At 39.6% G+C, this 22699-nt stretch overlaps 1 protein-coding gene across 4 annotated transcripts in view; it reads right to left on the reverse strand.

The window, feature by feature from the left end:
• Positions 1-22699, reverse strand: part of AGBL1 (ATP/GTP binding protein like 1) — a 325974-nt gene that overhangs the window by 187015 nt on the left and 116260 nt on the right. For all 4 annotated transcript variants that reach the window (XM_025154074.3, XM_004943855.5, XM_425080.7 and 1 more), the window contains 10 exons: positions 21951-22116; positions 20915-20988; positions 18811-18927; positions 17218-17816; positions 15659-15742; positions 14983-15069; positions 14483-14631; positions 11658-11745; positions 5553-5694; positions 1911-2064 (listed from right to left, as the gene is read on the reverse strand). In XM_025154074.3, coding sequence (XP_025009842.2) covers positions 1911-2064; positions 5553-5694; positions 11658-11745; positions 14483-14631; positions 14983-15069; positions 15659-15742; positions 17218-17816; positions 18811-18927; positions 20915-20988; positions 21951-22116 — 1660 coding nt within the window. The remainder of the gene's footprint in view (positions 1-1910; positions 2065-5552; positions 5695-11657; positions 11746-14482; positions 14632-14982; positions 15070-15658; positions 15743-17217; positions 17817-18810; positions 18928-20914; positions 20989-21950; positions 22117-22699) is intronic.

Below are 22699 nucleotides of genomic sequence, written 5' to 3' on the forward strand. Positions count from 1 at the left end.
TATTCTCCCCTGCTGTAGCACATCTGGCACGAGGTTTCACTTCACTGCTGTCTCTAAGGACTGTAGATGACACAGTCTAGCACCTGATTACCACCACATGCGGTTACAGTTCCCTCTTGTGTCTGGAACCACAGGTAAAAACATCCTTAACTATTCCCTCTTGACTTCCATTGGTACAGGCCTACGATTTCCTTCTTTTTATGCTGATCACTGTGTCTGCATGTCTGCAGACCTTGGCACACTGTTGGGTCAGTCAGCAAGACCGGCACTTTTTGTTTTGGAAAACTGATGGGTATTTTGAAATTGAAAAGCAAGTCTTTGCAGAAAGTCAAAGCCAAATTGGCTGTCAAAGCCAAATGGGCTTAATACAACGTTTAGCACACTCATCACGTGACTGACCTACTTCAAGTTCTTGCTTTGTTAAATCAAACCATTAGTTTGCCTTTTTGTTTTGTACCCTTGTTGGGAATGTGTATTTATTTGGCCAGAAAACATTGTTCACTGCATGTCTCTTCTGGGCGGCTCCAATGCCCAATTCCAATTTCAGTTGCCCTACTAAGACCGTGTGCCATGAGGTTTGAAAATTGCTGTCAACAGCTAACATCTAACCAGGTGACCATCTGCAGTGTGCCAAAGATTTTCTATTATCAGCCTCCCCCACCACAACTCCCACCCACTGGTTTTCTGTTCTATATTATTATCTATCACAGAACAAAATTGCTTAAGGGCAGGAATTCTCCCTTCATGGCAGTTGCTATTCATGCCCAACACAGTCAAACTCCATAATCATGTACTGTATGCGATATTGTAATGTAAATAATGCTAATAATAGCAAAGGCAACAATATAATTTTCTCTCTGACACTGCCTCCAGTTGCCACCATTAAAGCTGTTTACAGGCAAGCACCTTATGAACTCCCATGTAGGCTGTAGTTGACAATTTTTTTCAATTTTGCTTTAAAATTTCAGCCTCAAAAAGTACATTTATGCTCAGAAACTTGCTAATTCTAGAGTAATGCACTGAAACAGGTTGCCTAAAGAGGTTCTTGAGTCTCTTTCTATGGAGATATTCAAGACCCATCTGAACACCTACCTGCGTGACCTATAGTAGGGAACTTGCTTTAGCAGGGGGTTTGGACTTGATGATCACTTGAGATCCCTTCCAACCACTGCAACTCCGTGATTCTGTGATTATTTTAATGAGATCTGAGCTCAGCATGATTATATTAACGTCAGCATAACAGCCGTCACTCTAACCCTGAATCAGGAGAGACAGCAATAACTTCCCCAACTCTGATATTTGATACTTCTTTTAGTTTATGTATTTGGCGTGGACATTATGAGAAGTTCAACTCAATTATCACCACATACTTCTGAAAGGAGAATTCCATCATAAAATATATCACAGAATCTCTTTGGAAACAGCTAGCCTAATATCTCAGTGAGATAACATTACATATTTGCATATCAACCCATAAGATCCTAAAGCGACTGTACGTGACCAGGAGTGATCTTGTACTTCTTTGGCAAGTTTGAAACTTTAAAATGAATAAATCATTCCAGTTTGGAACGTCAACTATTAAAATAATTCTTTCAAGTTTCCTGTTCCACTGGTTATTTGAAAACAGTTTCTTGCAGTTGGAGATATTTGTTGTTGAACTTCGTAACTGTTTCAGATTACCACAGAAAAAATTGAAGTAAAGAATGATTTCATGTTTCCTCCCTCCATGTAAATCTGTCATTTAAAGTAATTGGTGTAATTGCTTATTTTTGATATTCAGATTTCTTTCATTCCAAAATAAGTAAGGCAAGAGAATCAACACGTTCACAAAACAGGTTGGCAATGCCACTTCTTACATGACCACAAGTTACCAGCATATTTTTTTTTCAGTAATTCATTTGTCTACTTACAGAATTGCTCCAAGTCGTCACTTTTTCTAGATTCTGGCATAGCAGTGATTGTGAGCAATGGGCACGGATTTCCTCCTAGTGTCTGGCAGAGCACCTGCTGCCTCCAGTACACCTTCTTGGGGTTCCTACTTTGTTCCAGGACATCAAGATGGGACTGAGGAAGAAGAAAATAAACAGATTCATCAAGGAGTTCATGACTACAAAATCTGATTTTATTCCACTAGCTGTATGTCATTATTGGCACTCATTTTATCTCTTGCTAACTTACCAGCTTCTCTATCCTTCCAGTTAATATCATCTCTTTGTACATGGCATCAATATGCATGAGCCATTCAGAATACACCCTAGTTCACCGAAGCTGCACGTGACTATTATCCATGTTATTTTACCAGAACAGTTCCTAGGTTTTATTAATGCAAAGGAATTTCTATGCATACATGAAGTCCAGAAGAAAATCACATACTCTTTATGTGTAGGCACCATGTAGTAAGTGTGAAAAGTTGTCCTTTTTAGCATTTATAGAACTGGCTGGTTAGCTGCCAAGCATGTATTGTTGGCACTCAGGAACAAGTCCAGATTAGAGGCAGTCGAAAAGTTTACATCAAAACAACATTTTGTACTATCATTAATGGATAACGTGAGCAAGGGTATCTTTCTAAGAAGGTACTTAAAAATGAGAGGTTTTATTTTTTCCGCCTCCAAATTTCATGGCTGCCAGTTTTAAATAATTCTTATGTACAACAGCTTCTTGAGAAATTGGAGAAAATGAATAGTCAAACTAAAAACAATATCTTTTTGGAACTAGTTCTGATCGCCTCATTAGACACACAGCCCTTCACCACCCACACAGCAGATGACGTGCAGATCTCAGTGGCTCTCTGTCTTTACACTCTAAGTGAAAGTGGCAATAATACTTCAAGCAACCCCATGGCAGAGTGCTGCTAACTGCTGTGGGATACAAGTTGTCTAGCTGTCTCTAGACTGGTAGAAATAGGTAAATTGCAGTATGCACATGCTACTAAATGAACCTTAACTACAATGCACGAGGTCACAGAACAACCTTTACATTCCAAGTGTTTGTGTTAATGAGTCACAGATAAATTTTAGCCAGTGTTTAAGGGACAAGACGTTTATGTCCCTAAAACCTCAGACTTCATCTTTCAAACTGCTTTCTCAGTGACCACTTGAATGTAAACACAGAACTGAAATTTACAGTCATCTATGCCACAAAACAATTAACATACTGCTCTATAAAGTAAATTCAATTATTAGAGCCATTTAAAGAGCTTACATAGATACAGATAACTCAATATCATGATTTACTTATGTTTCTAATCCCAGTGAAACTTAATTGGGTATAGTTGCCACAGAGATTTCAGCTGGATATCTAAACAATTAACACTATAATATAAAAACATATAAATTACTGTTCATAAAATAAATATAATTACTAATGGACAAAAAGTAATGAACTGCAGAGTGCACCCAGTTCAAATAGGATTTCACAGCATAGTAAATACGCCTGTAACTATTAAATATATATGATATTTTTAAACATTTCCAAATGACTAACTCCAAAAACAAGTTTATCTTCTTTCCCAAAGCACCACATATTTAATTGAGCCCTTGGGTTCCTAATCACTTTTAATTTATTACTGATATGTAAAATCAACGTACTCCACCAGTGGTCAAATGCTTTAAACTAAAATCTGCTGGTGCACAGACCCGATTTAGTTTATTCACTGTGGAAATTAAAGTAACATGGAAATGTGTAAATTGCATCACTCAAGATATTCTAAACCATTCCAAGCAAATAAGCCTTTTAGAATTATTAGATGCAACAATTTTGCTTTGGCTAAAGAGGTGGACAGAACAATCTATCTATCTTTTCCATCCATAATTCTCATTTACCAATTTTTATGGTCCTAACTGAGTCTGTGTTCATTTAAACTTTTCCAGAGGCAAAATTTCCTTCAACTTCAATGAGCATGTTATTTGAAGAGGTGGTGAAATACTTCAAGACTTGGCCCTGCAAGCCCAGGAATAATATCTTTTTCATCTCTATTCTATTCATTCAGGAGTAGGTGAGATATTCAGTGATTCCCACAGCATAGAAACTCTCCAAGTCTCTCCTGCTTTTTTGCCAGCAGAAGGTAGGAATCAATAACAGTAAAATAATGATGAGGCACTGCATCTCCATAATAAAGTATGGTGGTGAATAAGCCCACTCACTTCTTCAGTGTTACATTTGTCTTCTCCACAGCAGACTACAGTATGTGTGTGCCCTTAAGGCTACAGGTCAAAACCCACTTCTGGGATAGTCTCTTCCTCACTGATGCAGAGGAATAGTTGGTAGCCATAAGCCTGATGAGAAGAGTGCTGGTAGGCACAGTTTGGACCATGGAGGCCTGAGTGGCCTTCTCCCAGAGATTGAAAAGTAGTTTCTTTAAACGTCCATAATGGGATGCAAAGCTCTTGACAAGAGACTGGTTTTCAAGAGGGAATAAATCTAATTAAATCATGCTGGCAGCATACAGAGCTACAAGGCTACGAAGTGAGAGAGTACTCTGTACTCTGTCTCCCTCAAAAGTCTGTGTATGCTTTCATATCTAATAATGGCAAATTAATATCAATGTAAAAATTAGAATAAGTCATCTTCTTTTTTAACCAAACCACATGGGCATTTGGTGCCCAGAACTAAAAACGCTAACAGTAGAAATGTGAATATATATATATAGTGTATATGTATATGTGTGTGTGTATATATATATATATATATATAGTGTATATGCGTATATATATATACACGTATTTTTTTTTCCTAGAGGGCAGAAATAGTGCGTGAAAGACTGACCTACAGGATCAGTCTTCATTTTCAGTAAGATCTTTTCCACCCTGAGCAATGAAGCAAAGCAAATCCCAGAACCACTCATTTTCCTTCTTTCAACTTTCCACTGAGATCTTTGGTTCTCCCACATTAATCTGAGAAAATTCATTGGATGTGTTTACCAGAAAATTCCCTTAACATCTACTTTTGACCAGAAAAGGCGATAGGAAACAAATCTTTCCCCCAAAAGTAAATCTGGTACTACTACATACAATTGATGCTTTGAAATTATATTCTCTTAGTTTCTGAATTGACAGCACTGGTTTGTGTGTCACAAACACCTCCTAACACTTCAACTGGAACAGATGAGACAGCTGACAAGGAGGATTTGAATGAAACCCAGCACTGTGGTATCACTCTGCTTGTGGGTGTAGCTCTGAAAGCTGAGCTGCTGTCTTCTGTCAGAAGCAGCAGTGAGCAGCCTTCACTTCTGACTTGTCATTAGCTTGAGAATCCTCCTCCTCTCAGGGGGATGCCACATCTCCAAGCAAATGGAGACACCTTTGGTTTGCATTATCATACAACTGTAATGTTTGCACTCCAGCTTATTCCGTAAAGAAATCATTTTTCCTACAACATTCTAGGCTCCGAAGCTAACAGAGCCTGCAGCTTCAAGTAAGACAATGAGAGCATCATGATAATTAAACAACTGCTTGTGAGAGCAGACCTCTATGCTATCACAACATCTTCTCATACCCAAGCAGCTCCAAACTATCAGGCCTGCTATCTTATCTAGATGGACATATCAGCATTACCATCATTGCAGAGTAGGTGTAGGGGTAATGGTAGGCCAGGTAGCAGACATCATCTTCGTGGGGGAACTCAATGCTGAAAGTGAGTGTGTAATAGCATTTTCCTCTTGCACCTCCTGCAGCCGCACTGCAGCGGTAGTGGTTTCTGAAGGAAGAAAAAAAGGGGGAAGTAGAGAGTTATCATTTCCAGATGCAAATGAAAGAACTAAGCATTCAGAGTACTACCTATCCTAAATGAGTTTTCACCTCAAACCGAAGATGAGCTCCAGACTCAATCCACTGTTGTGCAAAGTCTGCGAAGGCAACATGCAAATACAATCAGTCCAATCCCAGCAACAAGAAGGTGAAAAATAGAACAGTGCAAAACAACATCCTGTAGTGTAGCAATGCACCTATCAGCTATATGAAAACTAGGAAGGTCTGATAAACTGTGGTCCTGCTAGACACAAAAATGTAAGAAGCACCATGATTTTAAGCACCACTGAGCAAACCTAGTTTCAGGGCTCTGCTGGGATTCACTGTTCTCACAGGCAGGTAAGCAACAGAACACTACAGAACAGCATGTAGTAGTGCTGAGCACAGCCAGTCTCAGCTGCTCCAGGATGGGAACTCTTATAGGAGGTAAGAGGTTATTTCATTTTGTGAAGGTGAAAATAAGAAATCAACTAATGCTAGTTCACATAGTGCAATCTAGATATTTAAACTAACGCATTCAGCTAACATCGCTGTATTGCTTCCAAGATTCAAGATAAAACTTCTTATTGACATGCCTGAACAATGCCGAATGAAACTATCCTGTGAAAGCTTGAAGACTTCAAAAAGACAAATAACTCACTAGAATACGAAACCAGTCATTCAGGAAGACAAGGGATATTTCAGGAAGAACACAGGACGTTTATCATGAATTTGAAAGCCACCTTTCAAATGCCATCAGTGGCTCGCTCCTGAGTAGGAAGAGGAGGAGAATGGGTTTTTATGGAGACTGTCTACAGAGATGCGACTGCGCGTATATTTGCAAGTTAAAAGCTAACCAAAAATCCTCTTTTGGAACTCCCCTTTTCAAATCCTTCAGCCTCTCCCTGTCAGGGAACATGAGGGTCAGTTTCTCCCTAAGGGACAGGGAACTGGGCTTGACATCAAAGCCAGGAGGTCATGGGCCTCACCGGACAGGGTCCTCTCCCACGGTACCTGAGCAGGGCATGCCCAGGGATGGCAGACATGTTCAACCATGATTCATGAGTTCGTGGTGATGAGTCCTCTCTACAGCATAGACAAGCAAGGACCAAGTGGCCAGGAAAGCCTTTAATTAGAGCTGCTCAATCCATGGGCAAATGGCGTTGGGTGGAAGACAAAAAGGAGGTGAGTCAGGGCCATCAAGGCCTATTATTGTACTCGAGCCCTTGGAGCTCCCTGCATTAAAACTACAAAATTTGGAAGAGAGCTTCTCAATCTATTCCCAATCTAATCTCTTGCAAGAGATGTACTCTGATAAAGAGATGACTTGAGACTGAGTAAGAAAGTTTTCTTTCAGCACAGACGAAAGAAACAATTCATGCACTTTAGGGAGAAGCTTCACAGCAAATTGCATCCACAAGTACATTTCAAACAATATTTTTCCCACACAGCACCAATTATGCTGTTGTGGAACCTTCTGATTCTGAAGGACTGGGAGGTTTCTTTGACAAATGTTATCATCAACGTTGCATTAAAATGCAAAATAGAGAAGGCAACCAAAAGATGCAATTTCAGCTCCTGAAATTTACAATACTAGTTTATTTTGCTGCTGTTCATTCTTATTCAAAGGGGTGGAGAGAAAAGGTAATTATTCTTGTCAAACTCTCCAAAACAATCAGCTCTTTTTCATACAGAAGACACAATACAATGCTGTTGAGTTTTTTTGTGTGTGTGGATTTGTTTTTTTGTTTTGTTTTGTTTTTATACCTGAATGTAATAGTTAGAAACATGTAAATGATACTGAGTGGATCAATAGACAGTACAGGAACACTGAGTCCCACGGGCAAACTGAAAATTTACAATTTTATCCTCAGCTGAACCCTTCACCCCAACACTTTTCTCACAGATAAACCACTGTAATATTGGACAAAGAGACTCAGATTAAAAAATGCAGTGAATCAACAAATATAGGAATATCTATATAGCAATTTTTTAAAGGTCAGGACAATACCATTTGATCTAGTTCCTGTTAGCTTTAATGTTGAAGAATGATTAAGAGCCATTCTTGTATTGTGGGGAAGGAAAGGACTCATCTCCGTAGCCTCTGGTTATAGTCAGCGTTACTTGGAAGGTCAGATAACCTTACTCATGGAGAACTTTCACAAAGCACAGAGATCATCTGAGTTCTCCCATTCAAATTTGTAGTTGTGATCAGAGATCCTGGGGGAAGCAAGACCTTGCAGGAAGATACTGTCCATATGTTTTACATACACATTTGGGAAGTCCTCCTGCCTGTCTCTTATGGTCTAGTAAAAGCTTATCCCTCTACCATCAGTAATACTGCAGTCAAAAAGTCTCTCTTGCCTAAAATGGCCACCTAACCCACAAGCTCTGCACCACCAGACACCTCTGACCTTGATACTACCCTAGAAGACCACGCTTCTTTGCCCCAGTAGCACTCAGATCTGATGATCCTGAGAGTATAGATGCAGAGCTCCCAAACTTGGCTGCTTAGCAGTCTACTTCATTCTTCTTTTGAGCCTCTCTGCAATTCCAGAACACTACCCAGATGCTCCTAGACTTTGAATCACTTCTTGCTACCTTCTTCAATCTCCAGTAAGCCATCTGGGAGCAGCAGGAAGTTTATAAGTGGTTTTGTGAGGCTTCACGGTTCTTCACTGATGTGTCAGAAAAACCACCTGTGTGTGCGCAACGTAAACGACTGTGTATTCCTACAGCATATAATCTGTTCACCTCACAATCCATCATACGATGCACTAACTCTGAATCTTTTTAAAGGAAACTTTTTCAACTGCATTTTTCTTCCTTCCCTCCCTCTTTCCTGCAGCTGCTGACACCCCGAGATGGTTCTACTGCTTCCTTGTTACTGCACCAGGCTAATACTTTTTATTCCACACCCCTTTTTTTCAACGCTACCCTACCAGCAGGAAACCCAAATTAACAAGCAGGGAAGAGGCTATTATTCTGGGCTATTCTGGGCTTTGCTGGTGCTGCAGCCCACGTAGCGTTTGTTGTAACACTGGCATGAGATTTATTTATCTCAGCAGGTGAGCATCAGTGCTATCCTCCACTCACATGCCCTAACTTATCCTTGCCTACTTACATGGGAGCTGAGATTGTCTTTCCTTCTGCATTTCTACAGGACCCTGCATGATGATGGCCCAATCCTGACCAGAATTCTACAGCATTACTGACAGATAACAGAGTTTTCCTAATGAACTGAAACACCATTCAGCAAGATCTCATCTTCTGTCTGGAGAGTGCAAATGTATTTTCACCTTTCATCTGTCAGGTCTTGATGGAATTAAAAAAAGACCATAGCAACATCTGTTCCCTACTACTTTATTTATGTTCTCTTTCAAAAAATGTTCCTAAAGTCTCACAAGCTTTCCAGAAGATAATGCACTTGTTATTAGACAGGAAATAAGAGACCAAGGGGGGCTTTTTTTCCTTTTTAAAATCATGTTACAAGTTGTACATACCATGCCTTTCAGTCCCTTTATAATAATTAAATCATTTTGCTTGCTGCTCTCCTTCAGAAATAACATACAGGTAATATATTTCTAATACAGCTATGATGAGAAGTTAATAACAATTATAATAATACTTATCGCTTACACCGTGCAGTAATTTTTTGAGCTTAAAGTACCTTTGCAAGCATTATCTAATTAAAACTTGCCTCCCATTTATCTGCGTAGTAGGGAAGTGACTAATTATCCATGTCGTATAGACTGGGAAAGTGAAACACATACAGTGAAGCTCTTGGCCAAAGATAGACACAAACTGGTAAAGGAGCTGGATTCTACCTCAGGAAATCCAACAAGTCTTGCTCATCTTATCTATCAAAAGCAGTGGCAGATGATGGAATACACAGCATTGTATCAGCTTAGACTAAAATGGCAGAAGAAAATATCTGTCTTGGATTACTGGGGTGTTTGAAAAGGAGCCTAACTGGAAAATTAACTGTTTATCACCTGCATCCCTTTGTCTAAAATCCATATACCACTTGGAGTTTGTTATCCTCATTTTACAGCATGTCCTGATGTGGTACATGCACCATGTTTAGTAGCGCTTTGGTTTATAACACAGCAGTAGCATTTAACAATTTATGGTTCATGCCTAAATTCAGCTGTTACTTTGGGGCCTGCCACACTGGGAACCGAAAAATACACCACTTCCCTTTCAAGAGCCATATCCAAGTTAAGGCACTTTTATTCTCCAGATCGTAGGCAGAATCCTATTCAAAGTAGACTGTTCCCATGAGCATCTTGCTACTAAGGCTTACACTCATGCTATGAACATCAGGTGCTACCAGTGTCACAGCACTCTCTCATAGATATCATCAGAACCAAGATATATAGCCTGCTAATGATGATTCCTTATAACGTGATTATAAAGACGCTAAAGAGAAACAAGACCTAGTTCTGACACTGCTATGGCCACCAAATAGCAAAGTCTTTAGTGGTGATGTGAGAACAAAACACTCCATGTGCCTCATTATCATCTGTGAACTGAATACGATCTGGAAAAGCTGGAGGTTTTCTAATATGCCTAGAATGAGCCATGAAACCAAAAGCCACAAGCACGTTGTCACCAATTCAGCACGCTGCCATTGTTCCTCAGATAATTTGCTGGAAAGGAATATTATTCAGTGCATAAAAGCTGCCAAGACAGCAAGTGAATTAGATGATCTGATAGTAACTGCAACTCTGTTTATCATGGGTGTATCCTGTCACATCTTGGAGAGGCAATAAAATAGAGCAGAAGCGTCACTCAGCTCCCTTTTGACAAGAGCTCTGCTAATATTCTCTGCAACATAAAAGCTCTCTTGTAAGACATATGGGAAAGTTACGCAGTGACAGAGCTGTGCCACAACGTTCATCTTTATGAGTGAACTATCCCATCTTCAGCAAAGATGAATGTCAGCAGAGATGAGCATCACCTGGGTATTTCATGAATATGCCTTTCCTCCCACTGTCCTTCAGCTCAGAGGCTGCCCCCAGTGAGAGCTGTGCAGCAGAAGTAGTTAAGGGCATTCCAAATTCATGAATTTGGTACTTTTACCTGGGAAAATTAAATAGATGAGGTTCCCTGCAAAATCCGCCAGTCTGTCCCCCAGGATATGGGACCAGAGTGAACAGAAATGAAATGAGATGCTCTCCCCAAAATAAAAGTAGTGTGGTATCCGTACAGTGATCCCATCTCCTCCTGTTCTGAAGCCATCACCTGAGCACCCACAGATGTACTTTGTTCAGACTCCGTGCCATAGCACAATTTCTCATGACTGGGAATCGACTTGCTAAACAGTGAAACAAAAGGGATTGGACTTTCAGCAGAGGTGAGAGTTCATATGTCTCTATAAGAATTCTTGCGTATACAAAACATGTGCAAATAGGCAATGAGACAGACAATGAGTAGTCACCCTGGATGAACATGTTGACATATACATAATTCAACGTAAAATTAGAAAACACCAAATCAATAAAACTCCATTCTCTCATATTCTAAACAAGAATCTGATTACTTGATTAATTGTACAATCATGGTTTAATCTTGGAAGTCAGCTGCTGTTTAATCACTTTACAGTAACCGTCTTGTTAATGACAGGATAAGCCATTGCTGTATGGTAATTAGCACGTGAAGCTTGCCCAGCTTGCATCTGCTGGTATTGCTCATTGTGTCTTGCATCCAGAAGCCCATACGAAAAGAAATCAGAGGTTGCAGGCATGCAAAAGGAATCCATTGCACCACAGTATGCTAGCTCTCAGGAGAGCAGCTTCAGAAGCACACAAAACCTCCAACTAGCATCATTTTAGAGGCATTTAAAACACATGGCACTGTGGTTGGAGGTTAACATCTATACAGCTAACAGGAGGGGAACTGAAGAGCTACAAACTATTTACCACTACTTACTTGTAGTAGCTGATATTGTGTCCTGCTCGAAGCCAGAGAGGCCTGCCCTGGAGAGCTTCCTTCACCGAATACATAACCAGCTGCATGCCTGCAGAAAACAAGAGTTTCAAGTGACATGACATCCCTGGTTGGAAAAGATAGAGATGGAGAGGAAAAGGCAAAACAAGAAGGATTATTATTTTCTCTGTGCTCTCTTGGCAGATAGTTAATGCAAAGTAAATATATTTCCATGCTTGGTTCTACTGTAGCCATGTCAGTCCTGAAAAACACTGCCAGAAGAGAGCTGAATTAGGGTTTGTTAGAAAATAAATAATTCTGCTGGCCTTTGGAAAGGAGGACTTCAGCTGCTCTGTTTACATACACATTGAGGAAGGGAAAGAAGAGAAGAATAGGAATCAACATATCAAACAGATCAGTAATTTGTTTAGTACAGTATTTCATGCTTGGCTGCACTCTTATTGAATCCTTAATCCTGCCACAACATTAGAGGCCTGTGGTGCATCTAGAATTATCCTTTCAGAAAGCAGCAAGAAAAACTGTCCTACAATAAGTTTTCAAATTTTCAATTAGACCTAAATAACACTGATTATTATGATTGAAACTGACTACGCTGAAGATCTAAGTGCTGATAACAGCAGCATCTGTCTTTGCACTGCATTATTCTGCAAGATGACTTCTCCCTGACCTCCAAAACATTACCATTTCAAGCCCTGAGCTATGCAGCTCCATCTGAACTGTGCACACGTTTATTCACAGCTCCATGAAGCCATCCCATTTGCAGGCCATTCTTCTAGCAAATTCTTTCACTCCACCACCTGCTTGCCCTGTTAGTAATACAGCAAGGATCCTGCCCTCACCAGAGAGGCACTGGGTGGCCCTGGTGAGGTGTGGGCTTTAAGATCTGCACTGTTCTCAGCATCCCAAATTCCATCTCCTTCCTTTCCCTGTGAGTGCAAAGCTCCATACATACCAAACTGCCTCAGAGTAATGACTGATACTGGTCTGCCATCTGACTTCAATTCAAAAAAAAATCAGCTTTTCCTTTGCATTCTCCCCATGGAAACATTCCATTTAGAAAACAAACACAAATCAGGTTTCTGAGACAAATCTCAGTATTTTCCGGGGTGGAATTCTTAGGTGGAAAAAGGAAGGAGAGAGGTGGAAGCTGCATTTCCCAGCCTGCCCTGCTCCTTATCACAACTGTTTCACAAGATGCCTTCTCTGCTGATGTGAAAATTAGGCAGTGCCACCCAGCTGAGAGCAAAAGGGAAGAGAAGACTCAAAACAGGCTAATAATCAAGATCTGTAAATTATTGCCACTCATGGCACTGAAGTCCTAGTATTATGACATGGGCATTAGCCCAGGGAAGTGCCAAGGAAATCTAGCAAGTCGGTAACACCTCTTATCCACAGTCTGTGTGAATATCAAGCACGTGCTGGGAGGAGCACTGAGCCTCACTCACCCAAGCTGAATAAGCTGGAGCATGTGTACTCTCTCAGTACAGCAGAAGCAACCCACAGAAGAGCTGTTCTAACAACCAGTCCCTCCTACAAGCCATACGAAAGCATGCCATGGCTTACCCTCATTACACAGGATGTTTTTTTAAACATTTTTCTTTCAAGTATGTATTTTTCATTACACGCTTGAACATGCAAGTCATGTCCAATTTCAGTTTGCAAAAAGAGGTGAAAAATGCTGACAACAGACAAGATAGCAGATAATAAGCAATATTCCACCAATAATACTCAGAATTTCAAGCTATGAAGACACCAGTGGCAATATCAAAGGTAGCAGTGGGGTTTGCAATAAGAAGGGCCCCGATATACTTCATTTTCAGGCTGCCATCAGACACGTAATTTTAATGGCTTGCTTATTCAAAAAGCAGAATAAGATGACAAACACAAAATGTGCTTTCATTTGGGATCTATATGAGTACTTGAACTCCAGCCCTTAGGGCTAAAGAGCAAAAGCCTTATAATTCATTATGCCACTCATCCAGCTAGTTTCACAAATACAAGTGACATGTCATTCCAGCTCCTAGTGCTATTTGTTTTAGGTACATTGATCCTGAGAGTGTTCCCCTTGTGATGTTGAAGGTTGTATCCACGGGGCTTCAGAGGAATGTAAAGTCTGATATTAAGGACTTATTAAACATTCTGAATCTGGTCTTGAGCTGGTGTAAATTAGCACAGCTCCATGGAAACAAATGAAAAACTGCCTATGCCAGCTAAGAATTCAACCCACAATCTTCATGCAGATTAAATCATTTCTCTGCTAAAATGAGCACTGAAAGCCAGGATTTGCCCTGTCTATTTCTAAGCAATGCAGCTTTTCTCCTGAACTATAGACTATGACAGGAGCTCAAAGACAGCTTGTTACAGAATTTTTTGTATCAACAGAAGTCTCATCAGGTCTAAAGGCAGAGAGATGGCTTTCAATAAACCCCAAAAATCATTAATATTTGTTTGACCATTATCTTTATTTATCTAAATCTTATAAGAGCTCTTCAATCCTGTGCTACTCATTCAATCCCAGAAGATCCCCTTTCTTTCTTTTTCCAACCCCAGTGCCGTTCTTCCTCAGTTCTGGTTTCTAATCAAAGAACAATGACCATTTTTTCCACAAATCCTATCTCAACACACAGTTCGCTCCTCAGTTGTCTTGAGGATATGGAAAAAGTTATTCGTCAAACCTAAAATAACTCTTTTGGTGGATTTCAGTGCAAATAAAATGAAGCTTACTGTCTCCTTTATAGACGTGGTTATGGCACAAAAAGTATATCCGTGTGAACAGAATAGTATCCCAATTTCCCAAAGATTCATACCATAATTAAACTGACTATTGAGCTTCTCACAGTTGATAATGTTGAAGCGATAGGGAACTGCTAATTTCATGCCACGGACTTCAAAGTAGAACCACTGGTGATGCTGGTTGGTGTTCACATCTGCATTCATAATTAAGTCATACTCAAACCTGTTAAAGAAGACAAAGAAACAGCACCCATGAACTTCCTACCAATCCACCACTGAATCTGCTGAATGTAACCAAACTCATTAATACGCTGTCAACGAGCTCCATCAAACCAGTGGCATCCAAACACACTTTTAGGTATTCACAATATTTTAGTCATGTAAAACTTTATGAGCTCTGCTTTCACACTCCTGTTTCTTTCAGGACATCTAATGTTGGCAGTCATCATAAGCTCTGCATCATAAAACTTGCTGCCCTGGCTGATGCTTTCAGAACACAGCAGAATCCCAGCATGTCATACAGTGGACGCAGCAGAAAGCCTGGCTGGGTCACAGCCACCACAGGAATACTTACTCACGCACTTGGATGGCTTTGCGAAGGTTACCCGATTCAAACTTGGAGAAGAATGTCAGACAGTCTGGAGCACCTGGGCTTGAGTGACTGCAGTAAATCAAAGCAAAGATACCAAATAAGCAGGTTGCTTCAAAGACAAGTCCACCCCAGCACCTTTTGTATATTAATACAGCTTTTCATAAGCTCTTCATAAGCAAGACCCTGGGAAGTAGCAAGAGATTAGCAAATCCATAATCTTTCTATCCAATGCAGCATCCTTCTTGACTCTTGCTTAATGATTCTACATTTCGTCTTCTTTTTCTTTCCCAATAATCAATTTTGTCCCAATTCTTATTGCTCTCTTCATTCTAGTTACTTTCACCCTGACTTACTCCCACTAGGTCATTAATTACACAAGCCAGCACTATACAAGATTTCCATTATTATCTGTGATAAGACATAGTAGAGGGCAGACAAGAAGGTCACAGATCAGAAGAAACTGCAGTCAGTTCCAAAGCAAATCCTTTCCCCAGGGCCACGTACCAGGAATGTACTCCTGCAGGAAACTTTTCCTGTTGGCCCTTGCCTCCTACATCACTTCTTGCATATCTTTATCTGAGGTTAACCAAGTAAAAAGAGCTCACCAGCAGCACTGACTGTGCCACTAGTTACAATACTCTGTATTTAGTTTACCCACCTGGGCTCATCTATATCAAAAACAGTTCTTCCTATCAAATCACCAGGCTGGATTAAGCGACGAACATCATCCAGTACTTTGTCCCTAACAAAAAAAACATACAAAAAAACAAACCAACAAATTGTGAGAACAAATTGAGACTTCACTGTGAGAAGTCTCAGAAAAGGTAATCTAGAAGAAATGTGAAAAGGCTTAAAAAATTCTTTTGAAGGACTGGTAAGAAAGATGAGTTCAGCTAATTCCAGGTGAACTTCACCTGTACTTATCTATTCACTTAACCATGAGAAAGCTCCTACTCCACTTCCATTACCACAAGTTGCCTTTTGAATGAAACAACTTATTCTACACGATTTTTACTCTTTGAAGTATTCTATCCAGTCTGTTTCACCCCTGGTTTCTTTCCAGTCAATCATATTCCTCCAACTGGCTAGCCTTGCTCCTATGGGAAAATATCTATCATAACTTTCAGACCTACTCAGCTGTCTCCCAGTGAATCTTCACTCCAAAACAGTCTAATTTCTACTCATTATTAAACTGAGGTTCTCTGATCCCAAAAGGAGATCAAATGTAGAATGCCAGATTTACTTCCTGACCTTTGCAGCAATCATGTTATGCCCTGAAGCATAATATGATTATTCCCATTTTAGCTGTACAGTTACACGTTATTACAATCACAAAAGCAAAGCTCTTAGAGCAACAGTGCAAGAAGATGGGATCATGAATTTGCCTCTAAATAAGACTTCTAGCTTTTGTATTTGCTACAGAAAGAATTCCCTGTAGATGTCAGAAAACAATGCTTCTTCACAAACTCCATTTGATTAGTGTTCATCACCTTTAAAGTTTAGTTCAGAGACCTGTATATTCAACCTCTTTGTTGCTTGGTTATAAACTCCTATGTCACTAAAACGAAATGCAAACTCATTGCACACAGTCACAGATGGAACAGAAACAACAGTGGTTACAAAAAGAATTCCCTCTCCCAAAACAGCACTAAAATACAGCTTTCCCTTTCACTGTACACCTGAAATGACAAGAGAACAGAAGCCTCTAGCAGTGTGCCAAAGGGAAGACCCGTTTTCATTCTTTCATCACGTTGCACACCATAATTCTGGCTCTTGGTGTACCTACTTGAAAGAAAAGGCACACACAGATGTTTCTCAGTGCTCTGACCAGCTCTGGGTCTCATCACATGCATAGCAACACTGATCCCAATACATTTATCAATAGCTAGATTAATCAACAGCAGTTTAGAATATGAGATAGGTGAGTGTTTATGGATTCACAGAAGCCATAAAAATCTCACTCCAGCATGGACTCTGCCACCTTTATCTACCAGACAAAGAAAGCAACGCATGGGCAAATTCACCATTCCTCCACTGACACATAGGCTTGTTGGTTTCTAACCTGTTCCCTATCCAGGTAAACGTAATTTTCTTATCCTCAAGAGTAAAACCTAAATAAAAATATCCTGTGGCAAACAGTCCAACATTTGTTCTATAACTTCCTAGGTAACTCAGAGATGTGACAGTCAAAACCTAATCATATCAAAGCGCAATCACCTTTGAACTCCATACTGCCGCTCCAACATGGGCTTGCAGGAAGGAGGGGGCTGGTGGCCCCAGAAATCAGGGAATGCCAAGTCTCTGTAGGCTGGTATGGACTTGGTACCTTTGGCCCTGGCTATGTAGAAGTGAGGGCTGTGGAATGGGATATTCCCTTGGTGTTCCTCCAGAAGCTTTGTCATTATTTCTGAGGTCTCTGATCTCACTCCAGAAGTAGGATCAATTGAAGCCTCACACTGAGGGTTAAATATTTTTTTGTACCAAGCAGCCTCTTTTGGGAGAGGACATGGAGAAAATGTATCACTCTTGGCTGGGTCTTCTTCATAGGAGTTTGCATTTTGGACTGTTTCTACAATCTCTCTCTTTTCACCAATCAGACTCCTTGAGCATTTCTCCTTCTTTGCTGAACTCTGCAGTGGAACTTTGAAATCCTTCTCCCCTGGATCTGATCCTGCCTCTGTGCCACTTTGGGTCCTCCATCTACAGTTTGGATCTTTCACAGAATTCCCACTTGGAATGAAATGAGATGAAGTGGAGGGAAGATTCTCGGTCCTGTCCTCTGACTTCTTCTCTTCTTCAGACTCTGAATCAAGCTCCTTTAAATTTAAAAAGCAGAAGAAATTAAAAGAAACTCAAAGACAGATCATGCTTCCTTCCAGAGAAAACCCTGCAACGAAGAAAGAGAAAATATTTACAAATCTCCCAAAATAATAAAATAACTCATCCAATAGGACAGCCAAAGTAGAACTACCTACCAGAATTCCTTTAAGCACAAAGTTGTTTCAACGGTAGTCCTCCAAAAATAAAAAAGATCAGATTGAGTAATATATGATCAAAACTCACTGTTACCATAAATTTGGGAAGATAATTCACAAGGCTTTTTTTTTTTTTTTTTTTTTTTTCAGTGTTACAGCAGGCAAAAGGAGATCAATCTATCATTAAAAACTCCATCCCTTCTTCATGCAGAAGTATAATTTAATCCCATTTAATTACTTAGGGACAGTATAAACCTGACAGCGCTGTATGTATAGCAGATACATTTAGCCAATGGTCCTTTTTCCATGTTCATATTTGAGTCACAGCTTTCAGCTTTCCTATATTCACTCTAAGACTTGTAACAAGTGCAATACTCCTCATTTCTTGCCCCAAATTGCAACAGAGCAATTTGAATGGTGCATTTCAGAGGCAGTGCAATCTTCTCCATCACTTCTTTCAAACCACTAGTTGACAGTATTTATTTTCCACATCTCATTCCACTCTTGATATTGATGTTGAAATTGCCAGCAAGGATACAAATTATTATCTGACAGATTTCTCATGTGGCAATTGATTCAGTAGCACTCAGTTAATCCATAGCCAGCCAAATGTGCATCAAACATCATCATTCTCCTTCTATTATTCTTGATTCAGGCCAATCAACCACAGCAGAAAGTCTTAATCTTTGTTTTTCTAGCCCCTATAAGACACCTAGAATAAGACTATTTGCTTTTGCAATAGTCTTGCCTGGTTATCTCTTGTCAGTATTCCCTTTCAAGTAATTCTTAATTTCAAGAACATTCACAAATAAAGGAAGTCATGCCATGACTTTACCTGAAAATTAAGGGAAAGTTCCGGACACATAGCTTCATACTGCCCAAGCTCTTCCTCTGGCCGATCAAGCCCTGGCCTTGACCTCAATTTGTTTACGTCTGTCTCCAAGTCATAATCCTACAAAAACAGAAATAGAAAAATACATGCATATTTAACATGACCCACATGTACTTATACATGACTGCGAAAGTAATATTCTGCATAACATTCTTTGTTTCTATTATCATACTGAATCCTACAACTGCTTCCCCCAAACTCATGAAGGCTGTAAACTCAATTAACATAATGGAAAATGGAGGCACAAAAAGAGAGACTAGATTGTGAAAAAGGGGAAATTGGAATTTTGCTATCTAGGTACATACCTGGCAATAATGTGAAAAAACTCAGTTAAAAAAAAAGTATCTAGATCCACTTACTTAAACTTGAACCTATTTATAAGGATGTCCGATTGAGAGGATCCATAATAAGGGACATCAACGGCTACTAGTTGTTTCAGAGCACATCAACAATTTCCTTTGTGTTGTAGAAACCAATAGGCATACCTTCTCAAGACACAGCTGGTAATATTTTGATTCAAAGAAACAATATTATTTTAAAAAAATGTGCATTTATCAAGAAAATCCCAATAGTACATCAAAGAAAAACAGCCTCACAGGCTACTGGCAAAATTGGAAAGCTTGACAGTTCTACCTTTGATTTAGACAATCAAATGACATCTTTAATTAAACAGAATGGCCCAACTCAGCATCAGAGTTTGCAGGAATCAATTGCTCATATTTTACATTTCTCCCTCAATGTTGTTGATACCTAGCTTTAAAACTCTTGCCCAATCAATATTCTGTACTTTATCCCTAATAAAAAAAAAATAATAAAAAAAAGAAACAGCAAAACAAACTTTTAGGTAGTTATCGCTGAAGTAGAGATAAGAATTACATCTGAATCTTTCGTGTTTAAAAGCAACCATGCACCTATATGCAACTCTCTGTATCTGATTGCAGAACCAAAATGAAGTTTTGGTTCAAAAGTTATCTCATTGAGAAAGGTAAACTGAAAGTTCATTACGTATTCCCAGCTTCGTCATGGGAGATGTACAACCAACATACCAAACAGGCAGTAGTTAAAGCTCATATTCAGAGTAAACTCTTAGGCAAAAACCACAAAATAAAAAAGCTCACTTCTGCTTGGTAAATACTTATGAATAATGAAACAGAACAGAAGCACATAAGATCTATGTCTGAATGAATAACTAATTAAAGAAGGAGATAAATTCTCAGTGAGCCTTATTCCGAATGAGCATCTTGATGAGCTCTGAAATACAGACAAAACATACAGACAGGGCCAAGTCAGGATGCCGAGCTACTGGTAGGGTTTTCGTCGTCGTTTTGGTGGTTCTCCTACTTCCTTTTTTCCATCGTGTGACCTATCAAATTAATACTTGGAGAAAAACAGGGCAACAAATGAAATGGCCCTTCCACAGAAGCCTCAATCATATCTAAGTAGTCAGTGTTTGCAATGTTGTTTCTTCTGAAACCAAAACACTTTCCCTGGAATATAATACTTCACACTTGTGTAGAAGCTTGTATGTGTCTTTAGAACAAAGTCTGCAGTCTCATCTTCCAGCTGCTGGCTGGTCTTTTTTCATTTGTTTTGCCAGTTAGGTCATGGCAGAGAGGGAGTGCAAAGAGAGAAACCAGAGGTATTGAATATTACACCTTATTATTTGTGTGCAGCAGCGGATGATGAAGGTATCTAGGTTGAAATACCTCAGCTATAGCTTAAATGAATTAATCTTTTTCTTATGATAGGTGTACAGCCCAACTGTGCTTTGATATGGGAAGTAAAGGAGGGCTAGTCTTGCCTAGGTGATAAGCCTGGTAATTAACAGGATAAATGCAGGGGACTCTCCACTGAAAGACAGTCCTTTCTCTTTCTTCATCTTTCAATTATGCTTTTATTATTTTATTATTCACATAGCCTACCCATGTGGAGCACATATATCTACATCCTCTGTTTAGACAATTTATCAGGATGTCAAAAATGGACAATGAAAATAGTTTATTTTCCAGTGTATGGATGATAAATAAACTTCCATTTACATACTTACTTCCTCTTTACTCTCCACATCATCTTTATTCAGGTCTGTTTCCATGTCTTCCTCACCATCACTTTCATTATCATCTGCAGAAGAGAGATACAGGCAAATGTGTTCAATCTCATATCCCTCTCAGGCCCTCCACAGAAATACGTGCCATCTCATGTGTGGCACACATGCTTTCCAACCAACACAATCCTGATTAAAGCAGATCCCATTTCTTAATCTGGTATAAATGCATTTGGCACTAAATCTCACAGTTTTTAAAGCTCTGTTCTCTTGGAATCAAGCGCTGCCTTTCAAAACCATGACAAACATCACCATGATACAGATCCAACTCTTATTACAAAGCCACAGAGATTTTCTGCTTGGCTGCAATGATATTACAGGATGCTCTTAATCTATATTATCTAGATTAGGGTATTTTACTGCTATCATCATTACAGTATCTGAGCATCTTCCATGCGCAACTGAAAGCAACAGAGAAATTGCTTGTGCGCATCATGGAGTTTACTGTTTCTTTGTTTCTGTGGAGTGGCTGCTCTGCCTGTGCCCGTGTTCTTATTTTCAGCAAGTGCTGAGATACATCATTTACTCAAGCAATTTGCCTGCTATGTGCCTTTATTTCAGAAAGGAGGAAGGATAATACTTCCCAAAATTATTTACTGAAAAGTCTGCAAGGCAGTGTTATCCCCACAGCCATGCACAGGCAGTTGCCTCCATCTCTCTTGCTGTCATGGAACTGTGGCACTTCCAGCCCCTGCCACACTCATTCTGTTCCATTACTTTTTGAATCACAGACGGATTTATTTACTTATGTTATTTCCACCATTTATTTTAATCTTTTCCCATTTATTCTCCAAACAGAACCTCCAAGCATCAAGAAGGTGTGGGGGTGGTTCTATCCCTAATGAGTATCACTGTAATCCAGACTAATTTTAACTACAAACCTCAGGATAAGGCACACAAGACTCCCTTCCCCAGACACTACACTTAATTCTCCTGTCATGCTCCATTTCCTCCTACGAAACAGCCTTCAGCAATTTACCTTCAGATCCCATACATGGACGTTCAGTCTTGACATTCCCAGGAAGAGGGAAGGAATAGGAGCTTCTCACTGTCACCAAAGGCAGAGGCTCCTTGGGATAGCACTTTCGTAGAATCTGAGTCACAGTGGTTACAATAGGATCCAGATTCTTGCAAGATAAACAGTCCTAAGAACCAAAGAACAACAATATTAAGAAAGACAGTGTCTCTTACAATTGCCCTGCCTACTGCATGTGATCTCCCTGAAACGTTCTTCTGATTGTAACGTCAAACCATTATAATCATGGAGGTTTTTTTTTTTTTTCCCTGTTACTTCCCTGTTACCTCCTCTTCCCTACACTTTAATGATCTAGAATATATTTCTTTACCTGTATTTATTACTTCACCGTAGATAAGTTATCTACTTGGTCTCTATTTTTTGCCTTTCCTTACTTTTCATGAACCAGGCTCACACATGAATTTCCTACCTGGACATCTTATTATTGTAACAATAATCTACCTGAGGGGTAGGTGTGCATCTTTAACATTACAGACAGACAGCTTAGATAAATTATTAATACTGTTGCTCAAAGGCACATTGCCTAAATACATTCAATGTTTAGAAAACCAAGCCACTTTATTTTCCCAGATCTTCACATTTCCCCAAATACCACATATATATTGTGTCCATACCACAGCCTTCACCAGACTGACTGATCTATGCAGCATCCTTCCTATGTTTACAAGTTGTACCATGCTTACCAGCAAGCT

This window comes from Gallus gallus, chromosome 10 (assembly GCF_016699485.2).
Source record: "Gallus gallus isolate bGalGal1 chromosome 10, bGalGal1.mat.broiler.GRCg7b, whole genome shotgun sequence".
Lineage (NCBI taxonomy): Eukaryota > Metazoa > Chordata > Aves > Galliformes > Phasianidae > Gallus > Gallus gallus.